Below are 25,484 nucleotides of genomic sequence, written 5' to 3' on the forward strand. Positions count from 1 at the left end.
CCCATAACATTTGATGCCATGTCCAATCAAGAACCTATCAATCTCTGCCTTAAGTACACCCAACGACCTGGCCTCCATAGCTGCATGTGGCAACAAATTCCACAAATTCAGCACGATTTGGCTAAAGAAATTTCTCCGCATTTCTGTTTTGAAAGGGCGCAGCTCTATCCTGAGGCTGAACTCTCCCACCATGGGAAACATCCTTTCCATATCTACTCTGTCTTGACCTTTCAACATTGCAAAGGTTTCAATGAGATCCCCCCCCCCCCCATCCTTCTGAATTCCCATGAGTACAGACACAGAGCCATCAAATGTTCCTTGTATGATAACCCTTTCATTCCTAGTCTTCATTTGTGGTTAGTGGAAATGGACTTATCATTTGTAGATAACAGTCCATTTTCACTGCATGGACATGTTAATATCGATATAGGTAGTCACTCCTGCAGATAAAGCGACAGCGATAAGGTATAAGCTGTTCCCCACACTTAATCCCTGGTGAACTTTGATCTCAGCCAGGCTAATGGTTGAGCAGAAGCTATCAGAGATGAATCTACCTTTGGTCTTTGTGCAGTCTCAGCATGAGCAGTTGCAGCATGTTGAGCTCACTTCTTTGCTTCTATTGGCGTCAATGGAAACAAATGTCACAGGGTGAATACAACCAGTAGCTGGCAGCCAAGTACTGGTTTAATTCTCACAACAATGAGTTTATTCCCTTTGGTCATTGTCTGTTTTCTTATTGATAGCCATGTTTGGTCTGTAACAGTCTCAGGCAATATCATTGTATATTCAAAAAGAAGGCAAGTACAATGATGCAAGATGGGTGCATGGCAGCAATTGACACCTGACCTGTTTAGAGAACCTTTCAATATTGAAGGAATTTTTTTCTGCAGCAATTTTTTCACTTGAACTTATTGCATATTTTTATTTCCTCTTGACTTTGACCTTCTGTGAAACTTCTCTGTTTAACACGACATAGCACACTCTGTACCATGAGTATTAATCACATCACCATGAGTATTAGCTGTGCAGGTCACAAAGCCAAGCTCTTTCCAATTACAAATGAATTTTGTGCATGGCATTCTCTTCCCACAGCTGTAACCTTGCCACTTTAATCATAAGTTTTCCAGTGAAGAAAACTCTATGTCATTATATCCCAGTAGAAAAAATAATGTTAAAACAAGTCAACAGTAAAAACAAATGCTGGAAAAGAAAGGGTCAGGCAACATATGGCCATAAGATATAGGAGCAGAATTAGGCCATTGGGTCCATCAAGCCTGCTCTGCCATTTCATCATGACAGATCTAATTTTCCTCTCAGCCCCAATCACCTGCCTTCTCCCTATATCCCTTCATGCCCTGACCAATCAAGAATTTATCGACCTCTGCCTTAAATATAAATAAAGATTTCGCCTCTACAGCTGCCTGTGGCAAAGAATTCCACAGATAGACCACTCTCTGGCTAAAGAATTTTTTCCTCGTGTCCATTCTGAAAAGATGCCCATCTCTTCTGAGGCTGTGTCCTCTGGTGTCAGACACTCCCACCATAGGAAACATCCACTCTATCAAGGCCTTTCATCAATCAATGGATTTCAATAAGGTCAACCGTCATTTTTCTGAATTCTAATGAATACAGGCTCTTCATATGACAAGCCATTCAATCCTGAAATCATTTTCATGAACCTTCTTTGAACCTTCTCCAGGTTCAGCACATCCTTTCTAAATAAGGTACCCAAACAGCTCTCAATACTCCAAATGAAGCCTCACCAGTGCTTTTTAAAGTCTCAACATTACATCCTTGCTTTTATATTGTAGTCCTCTTGAAACGAATGTTAACGTCACATTTGTCTTCCTGCAAATTAACCTTTAGGAAATCTTGCACCAAGGCTCCCTAGTCCCTTTTCACCTCAGTTTTTTGGAATTTGCAATTTTCCAGTCTTCTGGAACCATACCACAATTTAGTGATTCTTGAAATATTATTACTAATGCCTCTACAATCTCTTCAGCCACCACTCTCAGAACCCTGATCCAGATGACTTAGCTACCTTAAGATCTTTCAGTTTCACAAGAACCTCTCTCTAGTAATAGTAACTTCACACACCTAATGACTGCTGACACTTGGATCTTCCACTCTACTGCTAATGTCTTCCACAGTGAAGGCTAATGCAAAATATTTATTTAGTTTATCCACCATTTCCTTGTCCACCATTACTATCTCTCCAGAATCATTTTGCAGCAGTCTGTTATCCACTCTCACCTCCTTTTATAAATCGGAAGAAATTTTTGGTATCATCTATAGGGAAAAGAATCTGAGTCAACATTTCCAGTCAAATTCCCTCCATCAGAACAAGAAAGGAGAGAAAATGTTAGTAGCATCAAACTGCAGGGAGGGTAGAAGAGGGAGATGAGTGAAACAAAAGGTTGGTGCCAGGGTTCCTCTGCAGAAAAAGTCTAAACAAGGTCATGTGTTTGACAGGTTGATAGGGGGAAAGAGCAGAGTCCTATATTCATACAACAATCAAAGAAGCTGGAAAGTGAGAACACGAATGAAGTGTAAGAGTTGTGAATGTGGATCAGCAGGATGTATCCAGCAGTTACCACTGTGTGAACAGGGAGAGGAAACCTGAGCCAACATCACAGTTGGATGGCGTGGCCCATTCTGAGGCAGACAGAAAGAGTGGAATTACCTGAAGTTGTTGAATTTAATATTAAACCTGGAAACCTCTAACATGCTCAGCAGGAAGGTGCACTGCTGTTCTCCAAGCTTATGGTGGGCCTTGTTATAATACTGCAGAAGATTACAGACTGCTCAGCGTGGAAGTGTGAAGGAGATTTAAAATGGCAGGCAATCAGAAGCTCAGCGTCACCCTTGCAGAATGTATGCAGGCACCCTGTAAAGTGGTCCCTCAATCTGTGAGTGGTTTCTCCATTGCGAAGGAGATTACAACCTGAGTACCCAGTGCAGTGGAATAGATAGGGAAAAGTGCAAGGAGATTGCTGATTCGTCTGGAAGGATTATTTTAAAGTTCAAAGTACATTTATATGTACTACATACAACCTTGAGATTGGTCTCCTTCCATGCAACCACAAAACAAAGAACCCATTAAAAAGAAGACTGTCAAACACCAAATCTGCAGAAAATAAAACAAATTGTGAAACAATAAAAGTACGGTAAGCATATAGTGAGTGCATAGCCACGAAGCCAGTCTTTGCTGCAGCCAGTCCAGGAGCCCATTAGTGGCAGGACACAGACTCAGTTCAGCACAGAGATGAATAAACCTCGTCGAGCAGCTGGCCTGTTCCCCTCCTTTTCGGCCACAACACTCTAAACCTTTTCAATCAGGCCCGGCACTTAACTCCGTCACTAGTCAGGTGGTTTTTCACTCTTGGACCCATGCCCTATCCCTTTGTTACACTCTCGGGACCCGGACCCCACTGCATCAATTCAGCCCCTACCTGATCTTTGTACTCTGGCCTGGCGCTTTAATCGGTCGAACCTTGGGTCCTTCCTCACTCTCAGATCTGGACCCTGCCACCTCGACTCTGCCTCAAATCCACTCTGCTCTCCTCGATTCTACCATATTGAATCGCTTCCAAGCCGGTCTAGCAATGGCCAAACATAGGCTGATTCCCCACTTTTGGGCCCAGGCCTTTCCGACTCGATTCAGCCCGTACCTGCTACATCACACCATCCTGCACCTTTGAAACTTCAGTTCAAAGCTCGAAAATGCCAGGTTCAAAAAGTTCAGCTCTGAAAGCGAAGTAACAGGCTATTGAATGCAGTGATAGTTTCCAAGAAAAGGTATGATTAATACTGTAATTTACAGTTTTCCTTGCTGCCAACAAGTCATCACAGTGCTTCGCCAGTGACATCTTAAACTGGAACCAGTCTCTTTCTTTTCAGATCTTTTTATTATTATTTTTATTCAAAATACAAGAGTACATCGAAATAAGTAATGCTTACAATGTCTCAAAAGAGAAAAAAAATATTAAGGATTGAAAAATATGGTGAAACAAAAAAAAGAGAAAAAAAGAAAAAAAACCTACTAAAGCAAGAAAAAAGTGAGAAAAAGAAGAAACCATTAGGTATTCAACCCCAGAGCCATGCGTCATACAAAAAGCGTCTAAAGGTAAACATCAAACCGCCAGCAAAAAAAATTATACCAGAATTTACAATTGGATCGTGGAGGAAATCTATCAATTAACTCAAATGGTAGTAACGAGCAAACGAACCCCATCTTTTCTCAAAATCAAACATAGGTTCAAAGGTTCAACTTCTAATTGTCTCTAAACTAAGACATAACATCACTTGAGAGAACCATTGTGACAGAGTGGGAGCCGACGTATCCTTCCACTTCAACAGAATGGCCCTCCTAGCTGTCAATGTAACAAACGCAATAACACGTTGGTCAGACAAAGAAATACCACGGATATTTTGAGGTATTATTCCAAAGAGCACCAGTCTCTGAATGGGTGATCACTTTGCAGTTTGCACAGGCTGACCCTGATCCACCGCTATTACAACAAGGCTAAGTTGAAGCTGAGGAGCAGCCTTTTTTCCAGCTATTAGGGTTCAATTTCCTCCGCTGTTTATAAGTTTGCATATTCTTCCCTGAGCTTTAAATTCCTTGGTGTTATCATGTCAGAGGACCTACCCTGGGTGCAGCACCTAAGTGCAGTTATGAAGAAAGCACGGGAGCACCTCTACCTAGAAGTTTGTGAAGATTCAGCATGACGTCTAAAACTTCGACAAACTTCTATAGATGTGTGGTGGCGAGTGTATTGACTGGCTGCATCACAGTCTGGTATGAAAATACCAACGTCCTTGAATGGAAAATCCAACAAAATGTATTGGATTCGACCCAGTCCGTCACAGGTAAACCCATCCACCACTGAACACAACTACACAGAGCGCTACCACAGGAAAGCAGCATCCATCACCAAGGATTCCCACCACCCAGGCCACGCTCTCTTCCCACTGCTGCCATTAGCTGAAAGAAATGCTGCTCCTCAGCCTTCAGCTGAGCCTTGTTGTAATAGCAGTGTGTACAGGAGCCTCAGAACTCACACCACTAGGTTCAGGAACAGTTGTCATCCCTCAACTGTTAGGCTCTTGAACCAGAGGGGATAACTCACCCCATCGCTGTACTGCTCCCACAACCTATGGACTCACTTTCAAGGACTTTTCTTTTTGATATTTATTGCTTATTTATTATATATTTTTTCTTTTTTGTGTTTGCAGTTTGTTGTCATTTGCACAGGTTGCTTGTCCTGCCGGGTGTGGTCTTTTATTGATTCTATTACGTTTCTTGGATTTACTGTGTATGCCCCCAAGAAATCTAATGTTAGGGTTGTACATGGCAACATGTAAGTACTTTGATAATAAATTTACTTTGACCGCATGGGTTTCCTCTGGGTGTTCCAGTTTCCTCCCACATTCCAAAGCTGTATAGTAAGTTGAGAGCATCCAATGTTGGCTAGAAACACAACAACACTTGCAGGTTGCCCTCAGCATATTCTCAGACTGTGCTGGTTGTTGACACAAAGCAACACATTTCACTGGAGGTGTTTCGATGTACATGTGACAAATAAAGCTAATTTCTTTATCTACACTTCATAGTCTTCTAGACTGTATATCACATTTGACAACTTCAACATTTTCTCTGTCTACCAGAATGGGCCAAGTCATCCATCAGTTTCTGTCTCATCTTCATTGCGGTGTGAATTGCTGGGCACGTTCTGCTACTCTGCATTTTGTAGCTCGTACATTTCTTTGAGTGCTCGCTCTTTCTGCCATTATTCTGCCTGTATCACGTCTGTCTCCCTAACTGTCCCCATTAACTCAGATGGTTATAACAGCAGTGGGACAGATAACTGGAAGCTCAGGGTCAGCCTGCGCAAACAGCAGAGTGGTCACCCATTCAGAGAACGGTTCTGGTTTAGGACAGCGCTGGTGAAGCACAGCAACAACTTGTTGGCAGCAAAGAAAACTATAAATTACAATATTAATCTAAACTATCACTTCACTCAATAGCCTGTAACTTCACTTTCGGAGTTGAGCCAACCCTACCAGAGATATTTTTTGTCTTGTCCGTCCTTCTAGTTTCACTCCTGCTTGATACTAGTTCTGACAAAGGCTCTGGACCTGAAGTCTTTCAAACCAGTAAATGGCATCTCTAAAAGTTAACTATTTTTAAAAATTAAATGTTTTTCAAATTACTAAAAGGAGATTGTATCTTCATCAATTCTTATCTTGGGATTGATGAAAATCATTTAAGTAGAGTTAAGTGTTCACCGCAACTGTGTAAATCCTAGTTCATTTTAGCCTGCCCTTTGCAACTGAGCGAAGGTGTTCTTCTCTTTCCTTCAGAATTCTATACTTCAGTATCATAATATTAACAATAGCATTTGTGCATGTTAATATATTCCATTATTATAGTGGATATTATTGGATTAGCAGACAAAGGTCTGGATCACTGTTCAAGGTCTGCCAAGATTGCTAGGAAACTTGAAACTCATTCAATTAAATAAATTTGAAATATTGAACTAATACCTGTAAATGTAAATATTTAACTGTTGGATTAACATAGAACATAGAAATCTACAGCACATTACAGGTCCTTTGGCCCACAATGTTGTGCCAACAATGTAACCTACTCTAGAAATTGTCTAGAATTTCCCTAGCGCATAGCCCTCTATTTTTCTAAGCTCCGTGTACCTAAGAGGCTCTTAAAAAGACCCTATTGTATCTGCTTCCAACATCGTCGCCAGCAGTGCATTCCACACCCACCAGTCTCTGTGTGAAAAACTTACCCCTTACATCCCCTTGGTACCTATTTCCAAGCACCTGAAAACTATGCACCCCCACGTTAGCCATTTCAGCCCTGGGAAAAAGATCAATGCCCCTCATCATCTTATACACCTCTATCAGGTCACCTCTCATCCTCCATTGCTCCAAGGAGAAAAGGCCAAGTTCACTCAACCTATTCTCATTAGGTATGCCCTCCAATCCAGGCAACATCCTTGTAAATCTCTTCTGCACCCTTTCTATAGTTTCCACATCCTTCCTGTAGTGAGGTGACCAGAATTGAACACAGTACTCCAAGTGGGGTCTGACCAAGGTTTTATATAGCTGTAACATTACCTCATGGCTCTTGAACTCAGTCCCACGATTGATGAATGCCAACACACCACACACACAACATTGTCAACCTGCGCAGCAACTATGAGTGTCCTATGGACATGGACCCCAAAACCTCTCAAATCCTCCACACTGCCAAGATTCTTACTATTAATATAATGTTCTGTTTTCAAATTTGACCTACCAAAATGAACCACTTCACACTTATCTGGGTTGAAGTCCATCTGCCACGTCTCAGCCCAATTCTGCATCCTGTCGATGTCCCGCTGTGACCTCTGTCAGCCCTCCACACTATCCACAACACCTCCAACCTTTGTGTCATCAGCACAGTTACTAACCCACCCTTCTACTTCTTGTAACGTTTCATTGTTTTCATTAATGCCAGATCAGTATTGGAAATCGGACTTCCTTGCCCACTGCCTATATGTAACTCCAGACCAAAATGTTGGTCTTTTACCCTTTAATCATAGGTCTCAGTTCTACAGGCAATTAAGGCTGGGCAGTAAGAATTGTTACAAATTCTATAATGGGGTAACTTCCAATTCTTTTTTCAATACAACAAAGCTTTCAATCTCCGGAGTGGTGTACAAAGGTTGTATCTTTGCTTGCTCGGTTGGCACGTCTCAGGGACTGAAGAATTGATATTGATGATTGTGAATATCTGTTGGATATTCCTTTGCTTAAATAAAATTCTGATTTTATGAAGCTTTATTAACAATTGCAGCACCAATGTGCTTGAGTAAACATAAAAGACAGTGAACTACTGTGACCCTAGAGTCTGTCCTTTAGATCCTGCTTGCTGATTGCAGTTGAGATAGCAGCTGTTACCAAAGTCGGTGAGATTGGAAAATGTTCTCATTCTTAACAGTGTTGCAAAGAATCTGAGGAAGACTTACTTTCTAACTAATAACTAATTATAACATTACAACTAATGTTATACTAATTCTGTCAGAATATTAAAAATAAAGTAGAAAATATGGTCACACAAAAAGGGTTACCGAGTAATACGCTATGGAAACAGGCCCTCTGGCCCAACTGGTCCATACCTACCCCAGCATTCTCCAACTCAGCCCTCATGTCTGCACTTGGCCAATAACCTTCTAAGCCCCAGCTCTCCATGTACCTATTCAAATGCCTCTTTAATGTTGCAATTATATCCACTTCAATCACTTCCTCTGGCAGCTCATTTCAGGTTCTCAAAGTTCAAAGTAAGTTTATCATCAAAGTAGATATACCATATACTGCCTTGAGATTCATTTTCTTATAAGTATTTACAGGAAAAAAAAATGATAGAATTTTACAAAAAACAATAAATAAGCTGGCAAAGATTGACAACCAATGTGCAAAAGAAGACAAATTGTAAAACAAAATAAGAGCAAAAACTTAGAGTTCTTGAAAGTGCATCTGTTGGTCATAGAATAGTTTCAGAGTTGTGATTAAAGTTCGCCACACTGGTACAGGAGCATGATGGTTGTAGGCTAATAACTGTTCCTAAACCTGGTGGTGCTCTCTTTTCTTGAGCCTACGGGTATGATACAGAGGTCGTACACATAGGGGTTGACTATGTGGGCGTGACAACTGACCGAGGTACTGACCCAGTGGTCTAAGCTTACTGACCAGCAGCTGTAAGCCTGTGGTTGGCTGACATGAATTTAGCAGAAGCTGGTGTTTCTCTCCTGTGCGATGTCTCAGCCGATCGCCCTCGCACCGTAGCACCTGGAATCTGGAGGTGGACTGTTTCTAACTCCATTGATGGCCTCTCACTTCTGGGCCGGAAGGCCTCACTGGAACTGTTGCACTGAAGTTTGTGTGGCATGGCCTGAGAATGGACGTGCAGCCTTTGCTGAGTGCCAGGGGGCAAAAATTAACTGTCACGTTCGGTCGCCATTGGCACCTTTTTGAGAGGACAATAAAGAAGATGGTTACGGTTTTCCGTAAACTTGAAACCCCTCTGATGTTTTATTTATGAAGGTCATGATACCTTCTGCACGATGGTTGTAGTGAGTTGTGGACATGACCTGGATGGTGGGGTTCTATAATGGATGTGCTTTATTTTATTTAGAGATACAGCATGAAACAGGCTCTTCTGGCCCAGTGCCCAGCAACCCACCTATTTAACCCTGGCCTAATCACAGGACAATTTACAATGACCAATTAGCCTACTAACCAGTACATCCTTACAGATGGCACTGGAATTGAACTCTGAACTTTGGTACCCTGAACTGCAATAGTGTCACGCTGACTGCTACGCTACTGTGGCACCCCCGTGTGGCAGCATCTAAATGTACTCAATGGTGGGGTGGACTTTGTCTGTAATGGACTGCATTGTATCCACCATTTTTTGGTAGCATTTTCCATTCCTGGGTATCGGTGTTTCCGTATCAAGCTGTGATGCACCAAGTTAGGATCCTCTCCACTCTGCATCTGTAGGTGCTGGAAATCTTGAGTGACACACACAAAATGCTGAGCGAACTCAGCAGGCCAGGCAACATCTATAGAGAGGAATAAACAGTTGATGTTTTGGACCAAGACCCTTCATTAGGACTGGAAAGGAAGGGGAAAGAAGTCAATGAGAAGGTGGAGGGGGAGGAAGGAGTACAAGCTGGCAGCTGATAGGTGAAACAAGGTGAGTGGGTAGGAGGGGGGAGGAAGTAAGATGCTGTGATGGGCCTGTAGAATCACTAGAATTCAGAAGAATGAGGAGAGACCTCATTGAAACCTATCAAATGGTAAAAGGACCTGATAGAGTGGAGAGGATGTTTCCTATGGTGGGAGAGTCTAAGACCAGAGGACACAGCCTCAGAATAGAGGGACGTCCTTTTAGAATGGAGATGAGGAGGAATTTCTTCAGCCAGAGAGTGGTGAATCTGTGGAATTCTTTGCCACAGGCAGCTGTGGAGGCCAAGTCTTCATGTATGTTTAAGGCAGAGGTTGATAGATTCTTGATTGGTCAGGGCATGAAGAGATACGGAAGAAGGCAGGAGATTGGAGCTGAGAGGAAAATTGGATCAGCCATATTGAAATGGTGGAGCAGGCACGATGGGCCAAATGGCCTAATTCTGCTCCTATATCTTATGGTCTTATAGGTGGGAGAAGTAAAAGAGCTGAGGAAGAAGGCATCTGACAGGAAGTACAGTGGAACAAGGAAGAAAGGGAAGGAGGAGGGGTACCAGAGGGGGAGGAAGGGATGAGAAGAGAATGAGAACTAGGACTGGTAAAAGGAGTGGGGGTGGTGGAAGAAATTACTGGAAATCATGGAAATCGATGTTGATGCCATCTGGTTAGAGGCTCCCTAAACAGTATTAGAGGTGTTGCCCCTCCTAACTCATCATGGCAATAGAGGAGGCCATGGACCGATGTGTTGGGATGGTAAGTCAAATTGAAATTGTAGGCGCTGGGAAATCCTGCCTTTTGTGGTGAATGGAGCGAAGGTGCTCAATCTTTGGGCTGCCCTGGGCTTCTTGGACACAGTTAATAACCCTGACAGACTCACGGGGTGTTAACTCACCTGGATGTTTGTCAGTGTTTTTGGGACATGCTGAACCTACATGAACTTCTAAGAAAGTAGAAGCAATATCGTGCTGCCTTTGTGATAATACTTACTGGTCCCAGAACAGATCCTCTGATATGTTGATGCCAAAGAATTTTTAAAGCTACTGACCCACTCCACCACTCATCTTTGTAAAGAAGTTACCTCTCAGGTCTCTTTCAAATCCCTTCCCTCTTGTATCTTCGGTCGATTTTAATTTTCTGGACTCATGATTAAATAAATATTTCTACAGTAAAGTACAAGTCCCTTTGTTGAACAATGCATATTTCTGAGTTATTTTTGTGTTACCTAATTAGTTAGTGCCCAATTTACTGAATAGTTTCCATTATCTTTGTTTACTTTACAACTAAACCCTTTATATTCCAGTAATATATTGGAAGACTGTAGTAGTAATATATTGGAAGCAAATCCATGGATATTACCAACAGCTGACTTCAACAGTTTTGCATTTTGACCTAAACAGAATATGTTGTTAATGCTAGCAGTATATTAATCTATTGAATGAACAAGTGCTGGTATTATACACATAAAGCAGAGGAGGAATGGAAATGAAAAACTTAATCTTCAGGAATGACTCAGGCATTATTTCAGTTGGATATAAAAGAGGAACACACATACGTATTTTATTCATATTGAATGGCTGGAGATCACTTTTACCTACCGACCAGCACCCATGCCAAGCCTGGTGAGGGTGGATGATTCTGGGTAACAACCCAGAGATTTATTGCTGAGACCAAGAGAAGAACTCATTCTGCTAATTTCCCAAGACTTTCCCACTAACCTCCACCATATAATAAGATTATCAGTGAGCTTATAAAAAAAATTGCATGGTAAAGTTGTTATGCTGTATAAAGGAAGATGGAAGAACTGTTTTACATGTGTACTGCTCAGCTGAACCAATTTTTTTTTTGTTGTGTTGTCACGTTCATAATTTCCCACCATGATTCCCAGTCTCTCCATCTACTTTCTCCAGAGGTTTAGAATGTGAACATGGAACAGCACAGTACAGACCTTTCGACCCATGATTTTGTGCCTACTTCTTAATCTGCTGCAAGATCAATCTAACACCTCCCTCCCATGTAACCAACCATTTTTCTTTCATTAATAGTCTCTGAAATCTATTGCTTCCTTCGGCAATGTCACTGGTTTTAAGCTGTCTAAGATCTTAAGCTGGTTTTAAGATACATACTGCATCTTTTAAGTGATTGTCCTCGGCCATCACACCATGATAGTGTCTGCATGGCACTCTGCTTTCGATTTATCTTCAATATATAGAAGACAGAACTATAAACAATCACAGTTGCCTTTGTTGTTGTAATTGAAAACTGTGCCTTTGTTATACAGTGCAGCATCTGATCAGTGTTGGCAATTGAAAGACTATTTTAAAAATATATAGCAATTATAAATGTTACGCTTGCACTGAATAACTGAGTACTATTTCTGTGATACCTGTGTTTTTATGATCCCTATTTTTAAAATCCTTTTTGATGTATCTGACATCACACGTGATCAATGATAATCCATTACCATCACCATTTGGATCAAGCTTTGTTGTGTAAAGTATATGGCCTTTTCCTCCAAGATCTTGTAGTCTCGGTCTTCCTAAGGTCAATATTCATGTGGTCTTTAAGTCGAAGTGCCTAAGCAATAATGATTTTCTGACCAATTGGACTGAGTGTGCTTCAAAAGACATGCATTACTTAGTTGGTTTAAAAGAATATTGTTTAAATCATGACCTTTTGTGGAAAATAGAATGGATTTGGGCAAGTACATCACTGATTTGGTAACTCCGCACTGAAGACCATGTTGGAGACTTTAAGTAAACTCCGGAACATCGATTCCACACTGATATTTCTTAAACTGCCAATAATGCATGAAAGGGTTGGTTTAAAGATGTTGTTACCAACATGATCAACAAGAACTTGTTCCTGCCATTTGCTTAATATCATCAAATCTAAAAAGTTAGGAATGATATGCTTTGCTTCAACCCCATTATTCCCTTCTTTTAATTTATTTACATAACACCATCCCTTTGCCTGTGGAATTTCTTATATCTCCTTTTATACAACTAACACTAACTTTCAGCAGCTTCTTTATGCAAGACCATGCTTGTCTCTTGTTGCTACAATCAGCAGCTATTCTTTATCATCCGTCTAGGACATGGGACACCTTGAATTTATGAAGTGCACAACAGCTCTTTGCTGGTAGAGAAATCTGGGAGGCCACAAGAGAAATGGCAGAACAAACTCGTGGCACTGGGGACTCTAATCAGCTGCTTCTATTTCTCTCCCATTAATCAGTACCCCACATGTTGCCTTGTGCCCTGCTGGCTGTGTCTGGCACTGGGCAGATGCTTGCTGTGCAAAGACTCTCACAGGCTCCAGAATTCAAAAGAAGCCACAAAAACAGCAGGGATCTGATCACCTTTCATTCATTTACTTCGGTTAATGGTACAAGGGTTGCAAAAGGCGTGAATTCTAGTGAACAAAAGAGTCCTGGTTCATGGTTGCAGTAGGTTAATTCGAGTGGACATTTTACAAAATAATAGTTACAGTTGTGATTTTTTGGATTACTTTAGCTGTTGACCCCACATATAGATTTGTGCTTATTAAACAGTCTTGTTTGGAATGATGAATGTCGAAGTTGGGATGAAGCAGAATATGAATGGATCCTAACAGAGACATTCTGTGTTGGGAGGAGATGGGGAGAGAAAGTAATGTCAGCAAAATACATTTATTGAAGATTTAACTGCAAAACTAATTAAATATAAATTAAGATTTATATTTAGACTTAGATATTCATGAATCATGTGCACGATCCTTGTGGTAAGGTAGATTTATTGCTTATGTCTTGCAGGTTGGCCGTGGACACCGCTCGTAGTTTTGGGATATTTTTACTGCTACACCCAAGTAGGAATTGAATATGACAGAATCAAAAAATAAATCCTTTGGGTTTTTTTGTTTGTATCATGAAGTGAAAATGGTAGTCCTGACCATATTTTGTTTGTGCTTAGATGTTAAAATACAAGACACATTTTCATTATGAATAATATTTTGAGTACATTCCATCTCTCTGTTTGATATGCTGCTGAGTAAATTTTTATACATTTTCTGTACTGAATAAGATATTTGGTCATTGTAGAATGCTTTAGTGCTCTTTGAAATAACATTTTTTTAAAAAAAAATATTGAACTGCTCTTTTAAAATTTTTTATTTGATGCTTTCAGTCATTTAGGCATGTTAATGCAGGTACATGAAACTCCATTGCATAATATTTTGCCATTATCAATACATTAACAAATGTGGAATTTCATACAAACCGTTCCATATATTTTATAAATGTGTGCATGATTCTAAACCAATGCACTTTATTCATGGAGGATAAGGCTTATGAGCCAGCTTTCACTAGTAGCTTGTGAGCTACTTTGAGAGACTCAGTTAAGATTAGAATTGCTTCATATAGCTGGAGATTAATGCAAGTTAGTACACCAGTTAAGTAAGATATACAGTATCTGATTACCCTATCTCAAAGAAGATTTAAGGAATGGAATTAAATTACAACAAAATTATTGGAATTAATCTGAAAAGTATGCAATATTGAGATGTTAAATCAAAGTGGGTCTAAAATATCATTATTCTTTGCTATATTTTGTCCATTTTGCTGGAGAAAAATCAGCTTGACAATTTTAAACTAACTTTCATTAATCAAATGGTAACTATTCTAGCAGAACAAGTGCTACACCCTCACTACCATTCAGGGCCCCAAACAGTGCTTCCAGGTGAGGCGACACTTCACCTTTGCGTCGTTGAGGTCATGTGTGTAGGCCTCCGTTAGTCTTGAAAGTTTCCAGGGCGCAAGCCTGGGCAGGGTTTTTTTTTAATGGAAGACAGGCAGTTGCCCAAGCTTCAAGCCACCGATGTTGTTCCACCAGTGTCGTCGCAGAGCAATGTGTGGTTAAGTGCCTTGCTCAAGGACACACACGCAGCCTCAGCCAAGGCTCGAACTAGCGACCTTCCGATCACTAGATGAACACCTTAACCACTTGGCCACGCGCCAGCACATCATATACTGTGCTGGCCTCCTGTATACCGGTGAGACCCAACATAGATTGGGAGACTGCTTCGCCAAGCACCTACGCTCTGTCCGCCAGAAAATGCGGGATCTCCCAGTGGCCAACCATTTTAATTCCACTTCCCATTTCCATTCTGATACATCTATCCATGGCCTCCTCTACTGTCGCAATGAGGCCACACACAGGTTGGAGGAACAACACTTCATATTCCGTCTGGGTAGCCTCCAGCCGGCACGAATATTGATTTCAGTTTGCTTCCAGTAATGCCTCCCCCTCACCATTCTCCATCCCCATTTCCCTCTCATCTTATCTCTTTGCTTGCCTCCCTCTGGTGCTCCTCCCTCCTTTCTTTCTTCCATGGCCTTCTGACCTCTCCAATTGGATTACCCCTTCTCCAGCCCTGTATCTCTTTCACCAATCAGCTTCCTAACAATGTACTTCATCCCTCCCCCTTTCGGTTTCACCTATCACCTTGTGTTTCTCCCTTCCCTCTCCCCATCTTTCTAGTCTTCTGCTCATCTTTTTTTCTCCAGTCCTGCTGAAGAGTTTCAGACTGAAACATCGACTGTACTCTTTTCCATAGATGCTGCCTGGCCTAATGAGTTCCTCCAGCATTTTGTGTCTGTTGCTGAGTTGCCAAGGAGATGACCTATAGATGAAGTCACCCAGTTTTACAAGACTTGAAAAACATGTTCAAGTGACAGATGAGGGCTGAATATAAGAACATAAGGCCATAAGACAAAGGAGCAGAACTAGGCCATTTGGCCCTTTGAGTCTGCTCTCCTATTCCATCATGACTGATTTATTATTCCTTTCAACTCCATTCCTCTGCCTTCTTCCCATGACACCCTTGTTAATCAAGAACCTATCAATCTCTGCTTTAAATATACCCAATGACTTGGCCTCCACAACCATCTGTGGCAATGAATTCCACAGACTCGCCACCTACTGGCTAAAGAAATTCATTTCTCTTCTAAAGAGCATCCTTGTATTCTTAGGCTGTGCCCTCTGGTCCGAGATGCCCCTACTATAGGAAACATCCTCTCCAGATCCACTCTACGTAGGCCTTTCAATATTTGATAGGTTTCAATATGATACCTGCTTATTCTACTAAACTCCAGCCTAGAGCCATCAAACACTCCTCATAGTTAACCCTTTCATTTCTGGGATAGTTCTGGTGATCCTCCTCTGGACCTTGTCCGATGCCAGCACATCCTGTCTTAGATAAGAGGCCCAAAACTGCTCATAATATTGCAAGTGAGGTCTGGCCAATGAAGTGCATCTGGACACAGATCATGTTGGTGTTCTGCCAGTAAACCCAAGGACACGTCCTATGGTGAAATGGAAGGTCAAATGCACCAAGAGTTGATTTTCTGACTTCTGTGTTTGACAGAGTACATGTGGATCTTTAAGTGTATTAAGTGATAACCATTTAAGGTTTAGTGTTTTTCTATGTAATTGCAATCAGCTCCTTGTAGCCCATTTGTTTCTTATAATATGATATGTTAGGACTTGTTATAAAATTTCAATGATCAAACTTGAATGTGGACTTCAAGAAGGGGAAGTTGAGAGAACACACACCGGTCCTCATTGAGGGATCAGTGGTGAAAATGCTGAATAGCTTCAAGTTTCTGGGTTTTTCCAAGGATCTGTGCTGGGACCAACACATTGATGAAGAAGACACGCCTGCAGCTCTATTTTAGGTCGTTTAAAGAGATTTGCTCTGTCACCAAAAACTTGCAAATTTCTACAGATGGACGATGGAGAGCAAGCATCATGTAAAGAATCACGAGGCTGCAGAGAGCTGTCGACTCTGCCAGCTCCATCACAGGTGTAACCCTCCCCACCACTGAGGACATCTTCAATCGGCAGTGACTCAAGAAGCCAGCATCCATCGTTAAAGACCTTCACCATCCAGGATATACTATTCTTGTTAGTACCATCAGTGAGAAGGCAATATGTGCTATTTGTGCTACAAAACAACAAATTATTACCAACTGCCCCATCCTCAGCCCCATCACTCCAGTTTCCAACCTCCTGCCAAATTAGTTAAACCCTCCCCAACAGCTCTAGCAAACCTGTGTCATAAGGATATTGGTTCCCCTCGAGTTCAGGTCATAACTTCCCCAGAAGAGATCTTGATCCAAAAATCTGAAACCCTGTCTCCTGCACCTATTCCTCATCCAAACAATCTCCTGTCTGCTCTTAACTATGGAAACCCCTATCACTCCTGCACCCTTTCTCTCCCCCTTCCCTTCTGAGCCACAGAGCTAGACTCAATGCCAGAGCCCAGTTCCTGCAGCTTCTCCCTGGTGGGTCATACCACCCCCCAACAATATCCAAAGCAGAGTACTTATTATTGAGATGAACAACCAAAGGGTACACTGCACTGACTACCCTTTCTCTTTCTCTCATCACTCAACTATGTGCCTCCTGCAACTTATGGGTGACCCTGTAGCTCCTATCTATCATTTCCTCATCTCACATATGAGTCAAAGATTATCTAGCTGCAGCTACAGTTCCTTAAACAAGTCACTAAGGAGCTGCAGCTTAATGCACTTGGTGCCGATTTAGTTATCAGAGAGGCTGGAGATTCCCACATCGCACACAAAGAACATACCCCTAACTTGGATCCATTTTCTCCATACTAGCTATGTACTCAAAGGCAAAGAAAGAAGGAAAAAAAATTACTAGAAACTTTGCTCCTCAAACTATTTAAGCCCTACAAGTATGTGATGAGCAAGAGGATAAGACATGAAAGAGTAGGACCTATCAAGTGTGACAGTGGGAAAGTGTGTATGGAAACAGAGGAAATAGTAGAGGTACTTAATGAATACTTTACTTCAGTATTCACTATGGAAAAGGATCTTGGTGATTGTAGTGATGACTTTCAGCGGACTGAAAAGCTTGAGCATGTTGATATTAAGAAAGTGTGTGTGCTGGAGCTATTGGAAAGCATCAAACTGGATAAGTTACCAGGACAGGACAAGATGTACCCCAGGCTACTCTGAAAGGCAAGGGAGGAGATTGCTGAGCCTCTGGCAATGATCTTTGCATCATGAATGATGGGGATGGGAGAGGTTCTGGAGGATTGGAGGGTTGCGGATGTTGTTCCTTTATTCAAGAAAGGGAGTAGAGATAGCTCAAGAAATTATAAACCAGTGAGTCTTTCCTCAGTGGTTGGTAAGTTGATGGAGAAGATCCTGAGAGGCAGGAATTATGAACATTTGGAGAGGTATAATATGATTAGGAATAGTCAACATGGCTTTGTCAGGGGCAGGTTGTGCCTTACGAGCCTGATTGAATTTTTTGAGGATGTGACTAAACACATTGATGAAGGAAGAGCAGTAGATGTAGTGTATATGGATTTCAGCAAGGCATTTGATAAGGTACCCAATGCAAGGCTTAAGGAGACATGGGATCCAAGGGGACATTGCTTTGTGGATCCAGAACTGGCTTGCCCACAGAAGGCAATGATTGGTTGTAGACGGGTCATATTCTGTATGGAGGTGGGTCACCAGTGGTGTGCCTCAGGGATCTGTTGTGGGACCCTTACACTTCATGATTTTTATAAATGACCTGGATTAGGAAGTGGAGGGATGGGTTAGTAAGTTTGCTGATGACACAAAGGTTGGGGGTGTTGTGGATAGTGTGGAGGGCTGTCAGAGGTTGCAGCAGGACATTGATGGGCTGAGAAGTGGCAGATGGAGTTCAACCCAGGTAAGTGTGAGGTGGTTCATTTTGGTAGTTCAGATATGATGGCAGAATATAGTATTAATGGTAAGACTCTTGGCAGTGTGGAAGATCAGAGGGATCTTGGGGTCCGAGTCCATAGGACACTCAAAATAGCTGCGCAGGTTGACTCTGGTTAAGAAGGCGTATGGTGTATTGGCCTTCATCAATCGTGGAATTGAATTTAGGAGCCTAGAGGTAATGTTGCAGCTATATAGGACCCTGATCAGACCCCACTTGGAGTACTGTGCTCAGTTCTGGTCGCCTCACTAAAGGAAGGATGTGGAAGCCATAGAAATGGTGCAGAGGAGATTTACAAGGATGTTGCCTGGATTGGGGAGCATGCCTTATGAGAATAGGTTGAGTGAACTCAGCCTTTTCTCCTTGGAGCGACGGAGCATGAGAGGAGACCTGATAGAGATGTATAAGATGATGGAAGGCATTGATCGTATGGATAGTCAGAGGCTTTTTCCCAGGGCTGAAATGGTTGCTACAAGAGGAGACAGGTTTAAGGTGCTGGGGAGTAGGTACAGAGGAGATGTCAGGGGTAAGTTTTTTACTCAGAGAGTGGTGAGTGCGTGGAATGGGCTGCTGGCAACGGTGGTGGAGGCGGATATGATAGGGTCTTTTAAGAGACTTTTAGATAGGTACATGGAGCTTAGTAAAATAGAGGGCTTTAGGTAAGCTTAGTAAAATGCTGGAGGAACTCAACAGGCTAGGCAGCATCTAGGAAACGAGTACAGTCAATGTTTCGGGCCGATACCCTTCCACAGGACTGGAGAAAACAAACTGAGGAGTAGATTTTAAAAGTGGGGGGTGGGGAGAGAGAAACACAAGGTGATAGGTGAAATCTGAAAGGGGGAGGGGCTGAAGTAAATTGGTAAAAGAGAAGGTCATGGAAAAAAGAAAAGGGGGAAGAGACAGGCAATGGGTGGGCAAGGAGCTAATGTGAGAGAGGGGAAGGGGTGGGAAATGGTGAAGGAGAATGTGATGGAGGCATTACTTGAAGTTCATTTTGTGTGTCAAATTTCAGTACAAATAGCCTTTTGCTTGTTTGGAGAGGTTTCCAATTTCAGCAGAAGGCTCGAAATACTTAAAACAAAGGTTACCCCTATACATGGCACTTGGGGAAACAATCTTATGGGTGCCCACTGAGAAATCATTCCAAGAGAAATGAATAGTCAGTACTTTAAACAGGTCTAGATGTTGATTGTCATTTCAGTTCATTTTACTTTTTCTTCTCTCTCTTGCTTGGTGTGACATCCGTTATGTTTGTGCTTGGTTTTTGCTTAGCCTTTAAATTTTCCAACATCCCAAAGCACTACTTTCAACTGGTGCTGCAGAAACTTGTGTTATACAAAAGAAAGCTATTACTGATATAGGCATTGCCTTTAATTTAAGAAACAGCATTACAATATGATTTAATTTCACTCAATAAGAAAAGCTGATTAGTCTTGAATTTTTGGTAGTATTGAGATATGATTGTTCAGCTACATGAAACCTACCTCTCATTGTCTTATTGGCTTTTAGTTCAGCCAGAATATTTTACAATAAACTGATCTCCGTTCTGAAACAATTAAATCTGCAAGTTTATAGTGCTTACTTTCAATTTAAGATATGACAAAGTATTTTCAGTCAATGAAATAGGTTTTTAACTGCTGTAAAATTGCTGTTACCATGGTAAAAGGAGAATTTTTTTTCAAATTTTAACCATAAGCAAATTACAACAAATTTTTTGTAAAAAATGATAATGTGGGCCATTTAACATGAACACAATCAACATTTCATAATTTATGCACAAGCAAAGCTTCTATATGAGTAAAATATTCTTTATTTTTGTAAATAAAGTTTACATAGCTTTATAAATCAAACAATTTGTGCTTCATGTCCCATTTTATTATAGGAATAAATATGATGTGCATAAATTCTGCTTAACGTTGCAAAACTGTTACATATGCCACTACAGGCAGCTTTCCTGGCTGACCACAAAAATAATTCCTGAACTTTTCAGTACATTTGTCATGCTCATGGTAATATATGCAGAATTATGGTAATGATAAAAGTGTATACTTAGACTGAAACCAGTGTTGCAGGTAATTTGGTGCTTCTTTGACTAGAAAAGAAAATAAGTGAAGCACGTACCTATGAAGCTCTAACCCTACTGCATTATGCAGATCATGCAAAAATTAAAGTAAATAAAAACAGAATTTCTTTGAGAACAAGTATTAGACTTTTTCCCAGTCACGTCGAAGGTTGGTTTTGTCCTTTAGATATCTCCCACAATTCTAAAATTTGAGCCATTTATTGTTAAAGCATTTATATTCTTACATCTTCAGTGTCCTATCAACAGCCTGTTGCTTCTGTACAGTATTAATCTGTTGATGTCACTTTAAATCAGGTAATTAATTTCTTATGAGAATATCCAGGCATTTTGTGCTGCTAAAACAAATTCAGACAGTGTATTGCTCATTTACTGTGTGTACACTTTTTCTGATGCAATACAATAAAAAGGTTTACAGCAGCAAGATTAAAACAGAATGATTAGAAACTTATATCAATTCATTCTACTGCCTACATAAAAGCAATATAAGGTTCTTGGAAATCAAAATTCTTATATAGAATGTCAGGCAGTTGAAGCAATGTGCTCTGCTGAACTATTAAAATATACACTAATAATTAAAGCATGTTTTTAAAATACCTCCTTTGCAGTCTCAATTATATTATATGGTAGCATCTATTGATTTATCTTAAGCTAAAGAATAAAGATTATTGTGGAAAAGTTACTTGGAAATAAATGCAATTAGTTTAGCTAAGACTTGGGTATGATCTCAGTTGCTATCTTTTGATAATTTAACTTTTATTTGACGAATGTTTAAGTTCAAGTTTAATTAAAAGTTTTATTACCTATGTTATTGAATCCTGTTCAACCACCCTTTTTACATTCCAATCATTTGAATTTATCTATTATGGACACTCTGGGAAGAATTAAGTATTGTGCAGAACCACGATTTACCTTAGTTGGAACAGCATAAATAATTTAAAGAGTACTAAATACCATGAACAAAACTGAAACTAGATTCATTACTTGCAGCATTCAAAGAAAAACTATTTATAACTTTTTTATTGTTCCCTCTTACTCCAGGATCAGCCTCCTCGCTAAATTGGAGTATGTAGGCCTGCTTCAATTTGGTCTTTCAGGTGTTGGATGCTCTGTAATCCTTACTGTTGACGAGTATCTTCTTTCGGCACATTCAGGTCAGCATACGAGTCATTGCAGTAGATTCTTGGGAAAATCAGTTGTTTATTGAATGATCTCTCCAAGCTCATTTTTGCAAATTATCAACACTTAAATTTTAAATTGTTGCATTCACTTCATGGTGGAAAAGGATACTTAATTTTTGTACTTTTGTAATAAATTTTTTGCTGCCAGCAGGATCATCCAGGATGCTGCAAAAACATTTGGATTCCATGGCAACTTTTAAGATGGTGTATGTAACTATATTAGTAACTTTAATTAGTGGAGGTGTTTGAGGATTATTTTTGGGAGAACTTTATATTTAGGACTTGTCTCCTCGAACTTGTATAATCTAATAAATTCTTCCACTGCTCGTAAGACCTTGACAATGAATCCATGATAATAATTCCTTTTGTATTTCAATAACAATGTCTATTTCCACAAAGTGACAGAGGTGGATAAGTCATTAAGACAAAAGTTTGATATGTCTGCTTAACGTGAAGGTTAGCATGTTTAGTATCACTAATGCGAGAATTTGGGCTACAGACATTAATCTGCCAGTATACATTATGAAATTGTTTAGATGTTCCAAGTTATTGCAGCATCTTTACTAGAGGATGAAAAATTATACAAGGTTCTCTGCCCTGATGAACAAAACTTCTATGTATACCCAATGAGTATAAAGGGGGCTTGGTACTGAAGCTCCATATTTAAGAGGTATTAACTATCCAGGAACCATACATTAAGAGTAGCCATAGGATACAAGATACCGGAGAACCCCTGCATCTTTGGAATCATCTGGTATAAATTGGTCGCTTCAGAAGGAAAAATTCCAGCTGTGGTGTCAGAAAACTGCAAACAAAAACAGTAGAACAGTAAAATAAACAATCCTTACGGGAAACAATTTTCACACTGAATTTTTGCATTTTTTTAAAAAATGCACTTCAATTTGAGCTGCTTAAAACAAAGGTTAGAGTTTTAGAGTAAAACAGCAAAGAGCAATAATTATGCGCGACCTCAGCTATTACCAAAACAAATGCTTAGACGTATTTTTTGCTCTTTAAAGCCAATGAGGTACAAAAAGCTTAAATAGCACTATGTTCTACAGTCATAAAAACAAAATCAACTTTGGTAAATAATTAATCTACAGATATAGTGCAGATTTGTAAAAATCACCATATTTTTTGTTTGCACCTGTGAAATAGAGAGGCTGAATCACATAGAAGAAAGAATCCTGCATTACCCAAATTAATTATCCAAAAAAGTGTGGCAGTTACCTTTTGTGATAAGATGTAAAAAGCCAGCATGTCAAAGATATTTTAGATTGTGTATTCATAATTTCATCACTTTTAAACTGATCATCATATATTCACCAGCAAATCGGCAAAATCTGTAGTATTTTTAGTCTTCATTCTGTAAATGTGGCAATCATACACATCTATTTGTGTATGCTTCCTAGGAAAGTCATGAATAAACAAGATTACACCCCACCATTCCATTGTCAAGCTAAGTCAATTTTCACCTGTATTTTCTCATTGTAATTTATTTTGTATTAATGTAAAGACTGGTTCAGTTAGAACTGCTGATCTTCCTTTTCAGACTCTGGGGTTGTTGGTCTCGATATTTCAAACACTTCCTGTGGTGAATGTGTGGATCTTGCATTTAATATTCTCAGTATTTCTGAAAGTTGTTTTTCAATGTTGGTGATCTTGTTATTAAGTGATTTGATGTCTTGTTTCAGCTCATTCTTTACTTCCAGTATGGTAGCTTGAAGAGTCTGTTCAGGAATTGGACAAAAAGTGTGCTTTGCCTCGGTAAGCACAGGGCTTCTGTCCTGAGGGCTCCGTGTTTCCCCTGCATTGTCTAATCTCAAATCACTCTTTGTGATGCCACTGTCAAATGAGTCTGTTTTTCTCAGAGACATCTCTTCATGTGCTTTAGTTCGTTCTGGCAAAGTTTCCATGGATTCTGCCTTGGATACTTTATTCCAGTTTTCTGCTTTGGAACCAGAGTCTTTAAATTTTGACGAATCCTTGCGCTTAGTGGACTCACCAGATTGCCTTGCATTTGCAAACTGCTCAGATGTTGGAGCTTGCAACTTATCTTGGTCTGATATCTCTGCTGATGCTCTTACTACTTGCGAAGGGATTGGAGTTGCAGGACTTTCTGTAACTGTAACTACACTGGTTGTTGCTGCTGCATCCATCACAGGGCTTTGTAATTGTGAAGGACCTTTCTCCACATCCTCAGTTTCTTTTAATCGCTCTGCTGCCAAGCGTGCTTCTTTCTGCTGTCTAAACCTTTGGAAAAGTCTGCGGACTGGATGATCAGGAGGTAGGTTTAAGGGTGCCTCATTCTTTCTCCTCATCCTTTCTTCTTCTTCACGCTTCACATCACTGATTTTTCTGAACACAATCTGTACCAATGAAGAATGTAAAAGTTAGATTAATAGATCTATGTGCATCTTCCATTGTGTTATGGTTAAAGCTGTGACATTAGTGGTACAGAGCGACAAAGTTTATATTTAGCTTCTGGTGCATTATGGTAACATACTGTTTTATACTATTATACCTTTTTAATGTCTTGCAACTTTGATCTTTCTCTCTTGCTGATGTATCTATGAAATAGCACTGATTTAAGATTCTAGTGAAAAATCTCTGGCCTGCAAAGTTAATTCAAGCAATTGATCTGGCCTATTGTGTTTTTATGACCTATCTAGAAGTTGGTCAAATCCATAGATCACAGAAAAAAGCAAGTTGTGCCTTTTTCTCACTGTTACCATCAGGTAGGAGGTACAGTAGCTTTGAAGGCACACAGTCAGCGATTCAGGAACAGCTTCTTCCCTTCTGTCATCCGATTCTTAAATGTACATGTAATCTGTGAACACTAGCTCACTTTTCAAATATATATTTCTGTTTTTGGCACTATTTCTAATCTATTGAATATACATATATTGCAATGTATTTATTTATTTTGCTTTCTATATTATGTATTGCATTGAACTGCTGTTTCTGAGGTACCAAATTTCACGACACATGCTGGTGATAATAAACCTGCTTCTGAAAGTGTATGCCATCTTCCTTTCGTCAGTCAGAGCAAGGAGTATGACACAGTTAGGAATGAAGCTGTAGAAAACTTGTGTTTGGATACATTTGGAGTACTGTATGCAGTTCTGGTTGTTTCATTACACAAAGGATGTGGAGGCCCTGCAGAGGATGCAAGAGTGGTTGGACAAACTTAGTTGTGTCCTCTGGAGTTTTGGAGACTGAGGGGAGACACAATAGAGATTTATAAACCTATGGGAAGCATAAATAGAGTAGATAGAGTTTTCTCCCCACAGGGTAGAAATGTCAAATGCTAGAGTATGTAGCTTTAAGGAGACAGGGAGAAAGTTGAAAGGACTTGTGCAGGGTAAATTCAGAGAGTGGTAGGGCCTCGAACATGCTCGGGGTGGTGGGGGAAGCAGGCATGATAATGGAATTTGTGACACTTAAGGCAGACAATGAATGCGTGGAGAATTGAGGGATAGGGACCATGTACAGGCAGATACTTTTGTCAAATCTGGCAACATGGTCGGCACAGACATTGTGGGCTGAAGGGCCTTTTCCTGTACAATACTGTTTTTTCTTCAATACAAATAGCATTTTGTACATATACTTGTATTACAGAATTAACTAGACATGTTATGTACTTCACTTTTCTTTTGCATACACTAGTTCAATTCTTCAAATATAGTCAACCCTTGCTGCTTTGCTTAA

At 40.3% G+C, this 25,484-nt stretch overlaps 2 protein-coding genes across 5 annotated transcripts in view; one reads left to right on the plus strand and one right to left on the minus strand.

Annotated features, from left to right (window-relative positions):
* hhat (hedgehog acyltransferase) overlaps positions 1 to 25,484 on the plus strand; it is a 252,183-nt gene that overhangs the window by 207,678 nt on the left and 19,021 nt on the right. The window contains exons 11-12 of one of the 3 annotated variants that reach the window (XR_012099591.1): positions 13,544 to 16,691; positions 21,634 to 21,892. Coding sequence is in view for 2 of the 3 variants with exons in the window: in XM_073050748.1 (XP_072906849.1) it covers positions 13,544 to 13,596; positions 21,634 to 21,651 (71 nt within the window). In the remaining variant the exon portion in view is untranslated. Of the gene's footprint in view, positions 1 to 13,543; positions 16,692 to 21,633; positions 22,081 to 25,484 lie in introns of those variants that run through there. The other 2 variants (XM_073050748.1, XM_073050747.1) reach the window with 2 other exon arrangements.
* kcnh1a (potassium voltage-gated channel, subfamily H (eag-related), member 1a) overlaps positions 22,271 to 25,484 on the minus strand; it is a 263,321-nt gene continuing 260,107 nt past the window's right edge. The window contains exons 11-12 of one of the 2 annotated variants that reach the window (XR_012099590.1): positions 23,004 to 24,142; positions 22,271 to 22,578 (exon numbers count right to left, since the gene is read on the minus strand). Coding sequence is in view for 1 of the 2 variants with exons in the window: in XM_073050741.1 (XP_072906842.1) it covers positions 23,300 to 24,142 (843 nt within the window). In the remaining variant the exon portion in view is untranslated. Of the gene's footprint in view, positions 24,143 to 25,484 lie in introns of both variants that reach the window. The other variant, XM_073050741.1, reaches the window with a different exon arrangement.

This window comes from Hemitrygon akajei, chromosome 7 (genome assembly GCF_048418815.1).
Source record: "Hemitrygon akajei chromosome 7, sHemAka1.3, whole genome shotgun sequence".
Classification (NCBI taxonomy): domain Eukaryota; kingdom Metazoa; phylum Chordata; class Chondrichthyes; order Myliobatiformes; family Dasyatidae; genus Hemitrygon; species Hemitrygon akajei.